Source organism: Mustela lutreola, chromosome 2 (genome assembly GCF_030435805.1).
Source record: "Mustela lutreola isolate mMusLut2 chromosome 2, mMusLut2.pri, whole genome shotgun sequence".
Classification (NCBI taxonomy): Eukaryota; Metazoa; Chordata; class Mammalia; order Carnivora; family Mustelidae; genus Mustela; species Mustela lutreola.
Window position 1 is genome coordinate 65,575,012 of NC_081291.1, and position 11,522 is coordinate 65,586,533.

Consider the following 11,522-nt stretch of genomic DNA (forward strand, 5'->3'; position numbering starts at 1 on the left):
AGAGACCAGTCCAGAGCAGAGAGGGGGGCCACGTGGGACAAGGGGGTAGGGCTGTCTAGGTGTCAGATGCCCCTCTTGATTCATTCCCTCAAAATAGTCTGGGACACCTGCACCCCACACTATGGCTGAGTCACTGACCCCAGTCCTCAGATGAGACTTGAATGAAGAAAGCGGTCCCTACTCCTCTTCCCCTTGCAGCAGAAAGGACATGTAACTGATTCCCTGGGATGGACGGGGAACTTCCCCAAGCCCTAAAAATAACTGAGCCACTTCATACTCTGAACTTAGCCTCTCCCACCCGCCCCCACCTGGCCCACCCCCTAGTCAGCAAGATAAAGGCAGCTGCTAGGCTGGCAGAGGACAGAGACCCGAGCCAGAGCAGCAAGAAGGCGTCTAACGAGGCCAGCAGAGCAGGACCAGCCCTGAACAAGAAGCCGAAGAGAAAAGACAGACCATTAGATCACACCTGCCACAGACCTGAGCATCCCCTCAGCCAAGCGGGACCTTCAGGTGAGTGACCTGGCCTTTTGTCTTTCCACAGCAGGCTGGGGTCCCCTATGGGCAATGTGGGATGGCTCACAGTCAACTCTGGGTGGAGGAAGGAGGTGAGTGGGGGGTGGGGGTCCCTGATGTAAAAAGTCCATGAGGAAGTTAAAGGAGCATTAGCATGAGCCCCCTGGGAGCTCTCAGAGTGGTTGCCACAGACCTGAGTCCCACAGAAGACACAGGTTCTTACCAGTCTGGCTTTCAGCAGAAGGTGGCCTGGAGCTGCCATTTCTAAAATACAGGTATGGAGCTCCCCAGGCTTCAGGGATTCCTCTCAGGGAAGCCCAGGTAGGCCCAGTGTCCACAAGAAAGAGAGACACAAGAGAGATCAGAGGACATAGGGCTGGAGGGTGGGACATAGGCCTGACTCAGCATTGCTAGGACAAACCCCATGTGTAGCTGTTGTGGGCAAAAGTCTTGGCATATCTGGAACCAGGAATATCTCCCCAGCGCTGGCCTCTGAGACCACCTCCCAACGTATCAATGCCCAGGGCCTGAAGTACAGAGCAGACTTTGCCCCAGACCATAGTCTTACCCAGTGGGAAAGCCCTTGAGGCAAATCTGGGGACATGAGGAGGGGAGACCGGATCTGAAGATGTAGAGACCTGTGGAGACTGAACCAAGGAGCACCGGACGTGGCAGCAAAGGTGGAGTCTCCCTGAGAGGTTGGCTCAGCCCTGGATAGGCCAAGCTCTGGTGTACTTCTTGGGGTTCAGGCCTGACCCTAAGTGTGGTGGTCCCAATTCTGCTTCTACCCACACCCCACCCCTGTTCCTGTCCCGTAGAACTTAAGCCCCAGGAGTTCTGGGCCAGGCAGGTGCAAGGGTGGAAGGGCCAGAGGGCAGAAAACCTGCTTCAGGTCTTGCTATCACCTTTCAGAGCCTCCCAGAACAGCTCCTTCTCTGTCTTTGGGTCTCTGTTTCCCTGTCTAAACAATGAGGGGTTAGGTTCCTTGACCTCTGAGGGTCCACAGTTCTGACATCCCTGGATTCCATGATGCTAACAATTTATAACCATAGCAGGGATTCTAGAGATTCCTGGGGTCAGTGGTGGGGTGGAGCTCATGGTCCATACATGCCAACTGCTCAGGCCACATGGTTGTGACTGGGGTCTGGAGTCACGGTTTGCCTTTGTTCCCATCAGAACTCAGAGATGAAAGGAACCACACAGAGTGTGTGAGGAGACTCAGGCTTCAGGCTTCAGAGTTTTCCCCACATCGGGTCTCTGAAGTCTGGTGGGCAGACTGGATGGCTATCTCAGAAGGGGGGTCAAAGGACAAAGGAGATAAGTTGGGTGAGGGAGCCCACGGTCCCAGTGGCTGAGCCTGGGCCTCCCTCCTGAGCCCAGGGCCTCTGGGCCGAGGCCAGGACAGCAGCTATATTTAGCATGAGTGTGGAGCAGAGCAGTGGGTCAGAGGCAGTGGGGCGGGGATGGGGGTGGGAGACGTGCTTCCCATTCCTTCCCTGCTGGCCTCTGGGGACTGTCAGTCCACCTGTCACAAGACAGATAAGACACAGAGGACGGAGAGCAAAGGAGGGCTTGTGCGGTGGAAGGCTAAGGCAAAGGAATGGGGAAGCTGGGGGGAAGCAGTACCCTTGATGGAAGCTGACTGACATGAAGAGGGACAGAGAGAAGTACAGGAGTTTGGGCCTGGTGGCCTACAGCTGGGGAAGAATCTCCAAGAGGCAGGGCAAGGAGGTCTCTTCAGGAAGCCTTCTTGTCCAGTGCCTTCCCTCTGTGTGGGTGTCTCCCTCACACCTGGCGTGGGTGCTGGAAAACAGAGGGGCACCACAGCCAATAAGAAAGCTTCGTGCCCCTTTCCCTCTTATTTCTTGGGAGCAGGGTCGCAAATCAGGTCTAGGAACCCCGAGCTAGCACTACCTGCCACTCATTCACCTGATTCTTTCCATGACTCAGTTTCCTTGTCTTTAATTGTGAGTGGCTGGACTAGAAGGCCCTTGAGTGCCCCCCACCCCATTTCCACCTTCTGAAGCTTGGGATAATGCACCCCAAACCCCTACCTGACACTTAGAATCTGGCTCCGTGGAACCCTAAGAGAGCCTGCGAACAACTGCCCCTCACAGAGCCTTAGCTGCTTCTGCTGTAGCAGAGGCCACCAGCCCCTGCTAAACCCCCTGGGGCCAGAATGCTGGAGAGCCGGTCAGGAGGGAAGACCTTAGAGGCTGGGCAGGACTCCCTGCAAAGTGGCAAGTGCGCCCTCTGGTGCTGTGAAAGGGAATTTCTTCTCCATGGGAAGAAGTCCCCAGCTTAGGGAACCGCCTCTCCCAGACTAGGAACCCCTCAGTCAGGATTCACCTGGGAGTTCACAAGGGGAAAACTGACCTTGGTAAAGGAAGGTGAGGATGGAACTTGTCCAGTTTGCCTATTGGAGGTTTCGGCATCCCTTGTAGGGCTAAAGGACAAACTCACGGTCACTAGTGCCTTGCCTGCTCCCTAGCAAACCAGGTAATTCTGGGGAAGCAGGACCCACCTTGATGGGTGGCTCCATATGCCCTAAGTTCTGACTTGTCACATAGCAACCCCGCAGGGGGTAGGGTGATAGCCAGGTGGGGTCTGGAGAGGGAGGGAGTCTCAACAAAAGGTGCCATGGGACGACTCTACCCTAAGGCTTTGCCTGCTATCATTTCTCCCAGCAACCAGCCCCATCCTCGTCTCTGCTGCCCCTTCTCTGAAGGATGGCCAAAGCCCAGACGCAGGCAGCCCCCATGCTGACCATTCCGATGGCCACCGCAGAGGACCTGCCTCTCCCTCCACCCCCAGCCCGGGAGGACCTGCCCCCGCCCCCGCCCAAGGAGTCCTTCTCCAAGTTCCACCAGCAGAGACAAGCCAGCGAGCTCCGCCGCCTCTACAAGCACATACACCCTGAGCTCCGCAAGAATCTGGCTGAGGCCGTGGCTGAAGACCTGGCTGACGTCCTGGATTCCAAGGAGCCCACAGAGGGTGACGTCCAGTGCATGCGCTGGATCTTTGAGAACTGGCAGCTAGATGCCATTGGGGACCGCGAGCGGCAGCCTGCCAGGGAGCCTGTGACCGGCGGTGATGTCCAGGCTACCTCCCACAAGTTTGAGGAAGGTTCTTTTGTCAACAGCACGGACCAGGAGCCAGCCGGACCTCTGCCATCGAGAGGGGATGTTCGTGCAGCCCGCCGGCTGTTTGAGACAAAGCCACTGGATGAGCTGACTGGTGAGGCTGAGGCATCGCGGGCTACGGCGAGGGAGCCTGAGGCCAGCGGGGATGTCCAGGGCACCAGGATGCTCTTTGAGACGCGGCCATTGGACCGCCTGGGCTCCCGCCCCTCCATCCAGGAGCAGAGCCCCTTGGAGCTGCGCTCAGAGATCCAGGAGCTGAAGGGCGATGTGAAGAAGACAGTGAAGCTGTTCCAAACAGAGCCACTGTGTGCCATCCAGGATGCAGAAGGTGCCATCCACGAGGTCAAGGCCGCATGTCGGGAGGAAATCCAAAGCAATGCAGTGAGGTGTGCCCGCTGGCTCTTTGAAACCCAACCTCTGGATGCCATCAACAGGGACCCCAGTCAGGTGCGGGTTATCCGGGGGATCTCCCTGGAGGAGGGGGCCCGGACTGACGTCAGTGCAACTCGCTGGATCTTTGAGACACAGCCACTGGACGCCATTCGGGAGATCTTGGTGGATGAGAAAGACTTCCAGCCATCGCCAGACCTTGTCCCTCCTGGTGCAGATGTTCAGCAGCAGCGGCATTTGTTTGAGACCCGAGCACTGGACACTCTCAAGGGGGGAGAGGAGTCTGGAGCAGAGCACCCACCCAAAGAGGAAGTAGTCCCTGGCGATGTCCGCTCTACCCTGTGGCTATTTGAGATGAAGCCCCTGGACACTCCTAGAGACAAAGTCCAAGTGGGCCACCTGCAGCGAGTGGGTCCCCGGGAGTGTGAGGGGCTCATGGCTGAATATCCACGCAGTGATGGCTCCTCTGCACCGTCCCACTCTCAGAGTGCCCCCCAGAGGGATGGGGTGAAGGGGGACGTGAAGGCCTTCAAGAACCTTTTTGAGACCCTTCCCCTGGACAGCATTGGGCAGGGTGAGCCTTTGGCCCTTCGGAGTATGAACAGAGCAGAAGGAATTAATTCTATGGGGCTGTCCCAGGACACAGGGTCCCCAGTGTACGCTATGCAGGATGGCAAAGGCCATCTCCACGCCCTGACCTCTGTCAGCAGAGAGCAGATAGTTGGAGGTGATGTGCAGGGCTACCGGTGGATGTTTGAGACACAGCCCCTGGATCAACTGGGCCGAAGCCCTAGTACTGTGGATGTGGTACGGGGCATCACCCGGCAAGAAGTGGTGGCCGGAGATGTCAGCACTGCCCGGTGGCTCTTTGAGACCCAGCCCCTGGAGGTGATCCACCAGCGAGAACGGCAAGAACGCCAGGAGGAAGAAGAAAAGAGCCAGGCAGTTTCCCAGCCTGAGTCACTCCCAAAGGGTGATGTGCAGACCATCCGCTGGTTGTTTGAGACGTGCCCCATGAGTGAGTTGGCCGAGAAGCAGGGGTCAGAGGTCATAGAACCCACAGCTAAGGCGGAGGCGCGGTCCTGCACTTGGATGTTTGCGCCCCAAACCCTGGACAGGCTAGAAGGCTCCAGGGAGCAGCACCTGCAGGTTAGCCAGATCCAGCCTGGGGAAAGACAGACAGATGGACATGTCTTCGAAACTGAGCCTCTGCAGGCCTCGGGCTGTCCCTGCGGAAGAGGGCCTATGCGATACTGCAGCCGAGTGGAGATCCCTTCCGGGCAGGTGTCTCGGCAGAAGGAGGTTTTCCAGGCCCTGGAGGCAGGCAAGAGGGAAGACCAGGGGTCCAGGGTACTCCCCCAGCCAATCTCTGCGGGTTCTGTGCACAAGTTCACCTGGCTCTTTGAGAACTGCCCCATGGGCTCCCTGGCAGCTGAGAGCATCCGAGGGGGCAACCTCCAGGAGGAGCAGCCCGTGGGCCCCTCAGGCAACAGGGTGCCAGAGAAGCAGGAGACCACAGCGGAGGGGACCCTGAGGACTCTGCACACTATGCCTGGCCTCCTGCACCACGGAGGCATCCTCATGGAGGCCCGAGGCCTGGGGGAGCTCTGCCTTGCCAAGTATGTACTGCCAGGCCCGGGGCAGGGGGTACCCCACATACGGAAGGAGGAGTTGGTGTCTGGCGAGCTTCCCAGGATTGTCCGCCAAGTACTGCGCCGGCCAGATGTGGACCCGCAGGGGATGCTGGTTCAGGAGGACCCAGTGGGCCAGCTCTGCCTTAAGCTGCTGAAGCTGCCAGCTCCAGGCAGCAGCGGGAACCTCGAAGACATGGACCCTGAGTTCCAACAGGTGCTGGCTTGTGGCCTGGGGACCTCAGTAGCACGGACTGGGCTGGTGATGCAGGAGACAGAGCAGGGCCTGGTCTCGCTGACTGCCTACTCCCTGCAGCCCCGGCTGACTAGCAGGGCCCCTGAAAGGGGCAGTGTGCAGCTGCTGGCCAGCTGCATAGACAAAGGAGACCTGAGTGGCCTGCACAGTCTGCGGTGGGAGCCACCAGCTGATTCAAGTCCAGTGCCAGCCAGCGAGGGGCCCCAGAAGCTGCCCGCAATGGAGAACATCATCCATGTTCCCCCACTGGACCCCAGTATGGGGATGGGGCACCTGAGAGGCCCAGGGGGCACCCCCCACCTCCCACAGGTCATTGGAAAGGCAGTGCCTCTGGCTGGGGAAGAAAAGCAGAAAGAGAGCTACACTGGGCAGAAAGGGATAACAGCTTTGGGAAAGTCTGAAGGAACCACAGTGACACCCACGGGGTCTGGAGCCCCAGACCTCCAGGCTGCCATGCAAAATCTGCGGATGGCAACAGCGGAGGCCCAAAGCCTGAGCCAGCAAGTTCTCAATAAGAACAAGCAAGACTCTGCCCCTGGAGCCACCTCAGCACCTCCGGAGCCACCACGGCACCCTGATGGTCCCCTGCAAGCATCGGCCGTGGTCACCGTGGCTGCCCAGAGCAATACTAGACCTGTGGCTGGAGGTGACCCCAGGACCCCAGCACACCCCAGAAAGGTCAGTGGGGAACAGAAAGTACTGCCCGGAGGGCTGCCTGAGGGGTGGGTGACTACTGAGGATGGCATCTACACTACTCACCGTGTGAGGACCTTTGAGCCCCATGGGGGTGTACAGCCTTCTGAAAGAGAGCCCGCACAGCGGGGCAGGGACACTGCCCTCTCGGCCCAGGCTCCCACCCCACTTCAGGAAGGCCCAGGTCAAAGACTGAGGCCTGGGTGGGAGGAGCCTGGGGGCTGCACACAGATGGGCCAGAGAGCTCCAGAGAAGGCAATGGCAAGAGTAGGCCCAGGAGGCCTCCAAGCTGCAGAGAACCCCCTGAAGGTTGCCTCTTCAGCCCACCACACTCTGGCCTCTGAGCCTCGGCCTGCAGGTGCCTGTATGCACTCCCATAATGCCTCTGTTCCTTCTCCTCCTCTTCTCCCAGCTGCTGTGACAGGACCGGACTGCCCAGCCCACGCCCACCATGATGAGGACTCTATCCAACAGGACGCCGAGTCCCTGCAGGACCCCCTTCTCCACTCCCACAGCAGCCCTGCCAGCCAGAGAACCCCTGGGGAGTCACAGACAAGGACCCCAAAACTGGAGCCCAAAATACCCCCAAGGAAGAAGCCTCAGGTGCCTCCTAAACCGGCATACCTCAGCCAGATCCCACCTCCTCGGAGGCTGCCCACACCCTCAGCCCTCTCTCCCCACTCCTCCAAAGGGGCAGGGCAAGGAGGACACAAGCCAGGTGAGAAAGATGCAACCACCCTTCCGCCAGCCAGCGTCCCCACCACTGCAGGCCAGAGATGCAGAACTCTGGCTGGATTCCCCCATGAACAGAGCCAGCCCAGCCCCCAACATGGCCCCAGCACCAGGGCTTCCGGACTCACCAAGAGCCAGGCTGCAGGCAGCAGTGCTCAAAACCCTGAACCCCTCAGGCTCTCAGCTCTCAGCACTCACCCCGCCTCACCACAGCAGGGTCCCAGTCCCCCAGGAGAGGAGCCCACAGCAGGCTCCTGGCATGGGGCCCCTGAGAGCACTGAGATTCTGCAGGGAAGCCAGCAAGAACTCCAGGGCCTCCTGGGCCAGGTGCAAGCTCTAGGGGAGGAGGCCGCAAGCAGTGTGGATGTGCAGGCATTGAAGAGGCTCTTTGAAACTGTGCCCCAGCTGGCAGTGGCCCCTCAAGCTCCTGCCGCCCCCCATAAACCTGAGCCCTCAGTGGAGCGGGCCTTTGGGGAGCTGACAAAGGTCAGCACAGAGGTGGCCCGGCTGAGGGAACAGACTCTGGCCAGGCTGCTGGACATTGAAGAGGCTGTGCACAAGGCTCTCAGCTCCATGTCCAACCTCCAGCCTGAGACCAACATCAGAGGCCATGCCCCAGGACCTCCGCAGGCCCACAGTGCCTGCAAGATTGGTGACACAGACAGAAGTAAAGCCAGACCTAACTGCTCAGGCCAGAAGGTGAGAGGGCAAACTGCAGTCAAGAACCAAACCCAAGCTACAAGCCATTCTGAGATCCAGAATCAGGCCAAGGTCAGAAATCACATAGAGGCCAGAGGTCAAGCAGCCTCAATCATCCCTTCTACCAGGAGGCCAGAGACACTGAAAGAAGACCCAGGCCTCCCTGGAGTCTTGCCTTCTGGCAACATTCATCTTTATTGAGTCAGCCTCAAGGATGCTTCCAGAGGCTCCCAGCCCCACAGGCATCCTTGATGTCTCAGTGAAAAGCACTCACCTGACACAGGAAGTGGACCAGGCAAGGCCCCACCAGAAAGGTCTCCAGGACAAGGCTGGAAAGGAGGAGGTCACCCAGCGGTCTGGGCAGCCCGAGCCTGCCCCTGCCTCAGCAAGTGCCCCGCCCACTGGGCAGCAGAAGAGTGTTCTGGAGCTGCAGACTGGACCCAGTGGCTCTCAGTGCTACAGAGCCACAAGAACGGCTACTTAGCAGTGTGAAGGGGTGGACACATGCAGGAACCCAGTTCTCTCATCTCCCACTGTGGTCACCGAGCAGGCAGAGCTGTCCAGGGGCCCAGGCCCCCACCTCGAGCTCCATGCTTCCCCCTTGCTCCGGCCGTTCCTGCACAGCCCAGCCAGGCTCAGCAGAAGCCAGGATGATGCAGGCCCCCTATGGCCACTCCCAGCCCGCAACCCAGTGAACCCCTCTGCCTCCACCACAGCCTCCCACCAGCACTGCACTCCGGGGCCCGAGGTGGGCGCTGACCTCCCACGCATGTGAGGCAAGGACCAAGAAGAAAGGACATCTTGCAGGACATGTGAGCAATTTCCCTTTCCTCAGTTCCATCAGTAAGCCCAGCTCCTGCAAAAGGCGAGGAAGAAAGGTTGGGATGAGGTCCACCCAGTAGCCCGGACATGGGAGAAGCATGGCTGCCAGCAGCAGCTGGTGGAGGATGGAACATACACAGACACACATGCTCCTCGCACAGGCCTAGCCCACAGGCTGAGCCTAAGAGGAGCCCCCTTGGGACTGGAGGGACCCTCTCCTCTCAGCCTTTATTTCTTTTGTTATGAGTCAAAATGTTCTCAGTCACCAGCTCCTTAACTCTTGGAGAGGACAGGGCCAACTGGACAGCAGGATTGGTCTCTCTTGGGATTGGTCTGAAGGCTCCAGAAGGGCCCTGCTGCAGCCCCTTCATCACTATCTCCACCATTCAGCAGGTCAGTCTGGCAGCCCAAAGTTCCCACGGAAAAGCTCAGAATTGATTCATGTCCCTAAAGCCAAGGATACTGCCTCCCCACCCCCACTGCCCTTCACTCTGCACCCCAAATGGAAAGGATACAGTCTAAATAAACCCAAGTTTTATTCTGTCATCTCTGCATGTCTGTCGTTTGTACATCTGTTCTGGAGTCTGGGCTCCCACTTTGGGGCGTGAGAGGGGGAACAGCCACCACTGTGAAAGCCCCATTTTCCTAGCAAGAGCAGTGTTGGAGATCTCTAAAAAGCCACCCCTTCTTCTACCACCATTGCTGGGAAACAAAGAGGCCCCACACAATCCCCCCATTCTCCTTGCTCCCCCCTCCCCCCTTCCCCAGCCCATACACACATTGCTACCCCTCTACCTCTGGTCTCTCCTCCTGGAGGTTCTTGGACATCATCCTGGAGTGGAGTCTGACCAGAATCCTGCTCCAGAGTGGGAAAGTAGCCCAGTCAGGCCTAGGAAGGAGGGAGGGTCACACCCCAGGGGAACACCATTGGCCAAGATGGCTGGGCCCTCTCCCCTGCTCAGGCCAGGTGCTGCATGCAGAGTGGGGGCTCCTGGGAAGGCAAGTGCATGAAGCATGGCCTGGAAGGCCAGAATGATTTAGTGCAGGCCCCTTTACCCTCTTTCAAAAGGCACTGAGTGCCTACTGCATGCCAGGTCTATTCTAGGCAGCAGGGACACAGAGGTGAAGCCTTACAGGATCACATTCTCAGGGAAGTAACCTTCTAGAATGAGGAGACAGACCACGAATAAACAGGAAAGAACAGATGAGGAATAAGGATAATGCACCTGACTAGGTCACTCTTCCACTCTAGGGGAAGAGTGTTAACATACGGTGGTGTGATAATGACAGGTAATTGCCCTAGAGCATATGGCAAAGGCAAACCTCTCCAAGAGAAAAACCTCACCTGAGATCTGAATAAGAGCCAGTTATGTGAAAATCAAGGGAAGGTACATGCTAGGCAGAGAGAAAAGAAGACATGCAAAAATCCAGAGATGGGAATGAGTGCCATCCCTCAATTTTCTGGATACCCCTCCATCTGTCTACCTCCCCCCCCACTCTCCCCCCACAACAAGGTTATGTGGGAGCTTGTCCACACTTTGCTTTCATTGAGCAGGTAGGATCCTAGCCTACCACCACCAGCCCCGGAATCAGTCTTCTACATGTCATGTCACAGCCCGCTCATTGCCTGCTCTCACATGGTGAGCTCCCTTGGGGCAGCTGGGCTCTGAACTGGAAGACAGTGGTGTGTGAGAGCAATTAAGATACCGAATCTACACACTTGGGGCTAATACCTACAACTCTCTGGGACCCTGGCCACATGTCCCCCTCCCCTGCCCTCTGGGGACTCTCAGTTGATTGCAGGGGCCCAGCAGCTTACAGCATGACTGTTCTCATTGTTCTCATCTGTACAGTGGGCACAATTACAGTACTTACTCTTGTGAAGATTAAGCAAATTATTATGTGCAGAGTGCCTGGAGCTATATGCCTAGCATCCGGAACTCCAACATGTTCATTTTTTAGCGTTATTGGTAACCATTAATTTTCATATCTCTTTCTCACCTCCAGGTGGAGTTCCGGTCTTGTTCATCTTAGTACCACTGGTGCTTATCAAAATTGCCTAGAAGGCACTCTGTAAATGTCAAATAAATGAAGGCACAGATGAACGAAATGATTACGTGAATTCAGTGATTCATCCGACTAACATTTATTGAGCACCTACTTCCTGCCACGTTCCGTTCAGGATGCTGAGGATAGATATGAACAAGGCAGTATTTATCCCTGCCTTCACGGAGCCTGGGTTTAAAGAGGGAAGACAATATATTATAAGCAGATAATTCTGGAAGGGAGCGATACTGTTAAGGAAATAAAACGAGATCACGAGAAGCGAATTGGCTGTTACTTTAGTTTGGGAAAATCATCTCCGCGGAGGTAACCTTAACGGCACTGGAGCGGGTCCGTACGACTCGAGGTGGCAGCCGAGGGGGAAGGATGGGAATCTAGGTGGGTGAGTGGTGAGCACGCCGGCGGCAGCGTACACCAAGGAGAGTAGCTGCCGCTGGTTGAGGTCTCGCCTACAGCCCTGCACACCTGCCACACCACACCGGCCGGGGAGACCCAGGCTCCACCTCTCCTCCCGCCTGGAGTGGGCGGAGCTGGAGGTGGGGCCTGGCCGCAGGTGGAGCGCGCACCGCCCAGACCACG

The 11,522-nt window shown here is 57.6% G+C and overlaps 1 protein-coding gene and 1 pseudogene across 1 annotated transcript; both read left to right on the plus strand.

The window, feature by feature from the left end:
- Positions 1-354: 354 nt before the first annotated feature.
- Positions 355-7,132, plus strand: XIRP1 (xin actin binding repeat containing 1). Its single transcript, XM_059162023.1, has 3 exons — positions 355-510; positions 3,201-6,611; positions 7,039-7,132. The coding sequence occupies exons 2-3, from the start codon at positions 3,243-3,245 to the stop codon at positions 7,045-7,047; spliced, it is 3,378 nt and encodes a 1,125-aa protein (XP_059018006.1). The 5' UTR covers positions 355-510; positions 3,201-3,242; the 3' UTR covers positions 7,048-7,132.
- Positions 7,133-7,353: 221 nt separating this feature from the next.
- LOC131825536 (xin actin-binding repeat-containing protein 1-like) lies at positions 7,354-9,419 on the plus strand (annotated as a pseudogene).
- The last annotated feature ends 2,103 nt before the right edge of the window (positions 9,420-11,522 follow it).

Coding starts and splice junctions, on each gene's coding strand:
- XIRP1 (XM_059162023.1), top strand. CDS start 3,243: ATGGCCAAAGCCCAGACGCAGGCAGCCCCCATGCTGACCATTCCGATG.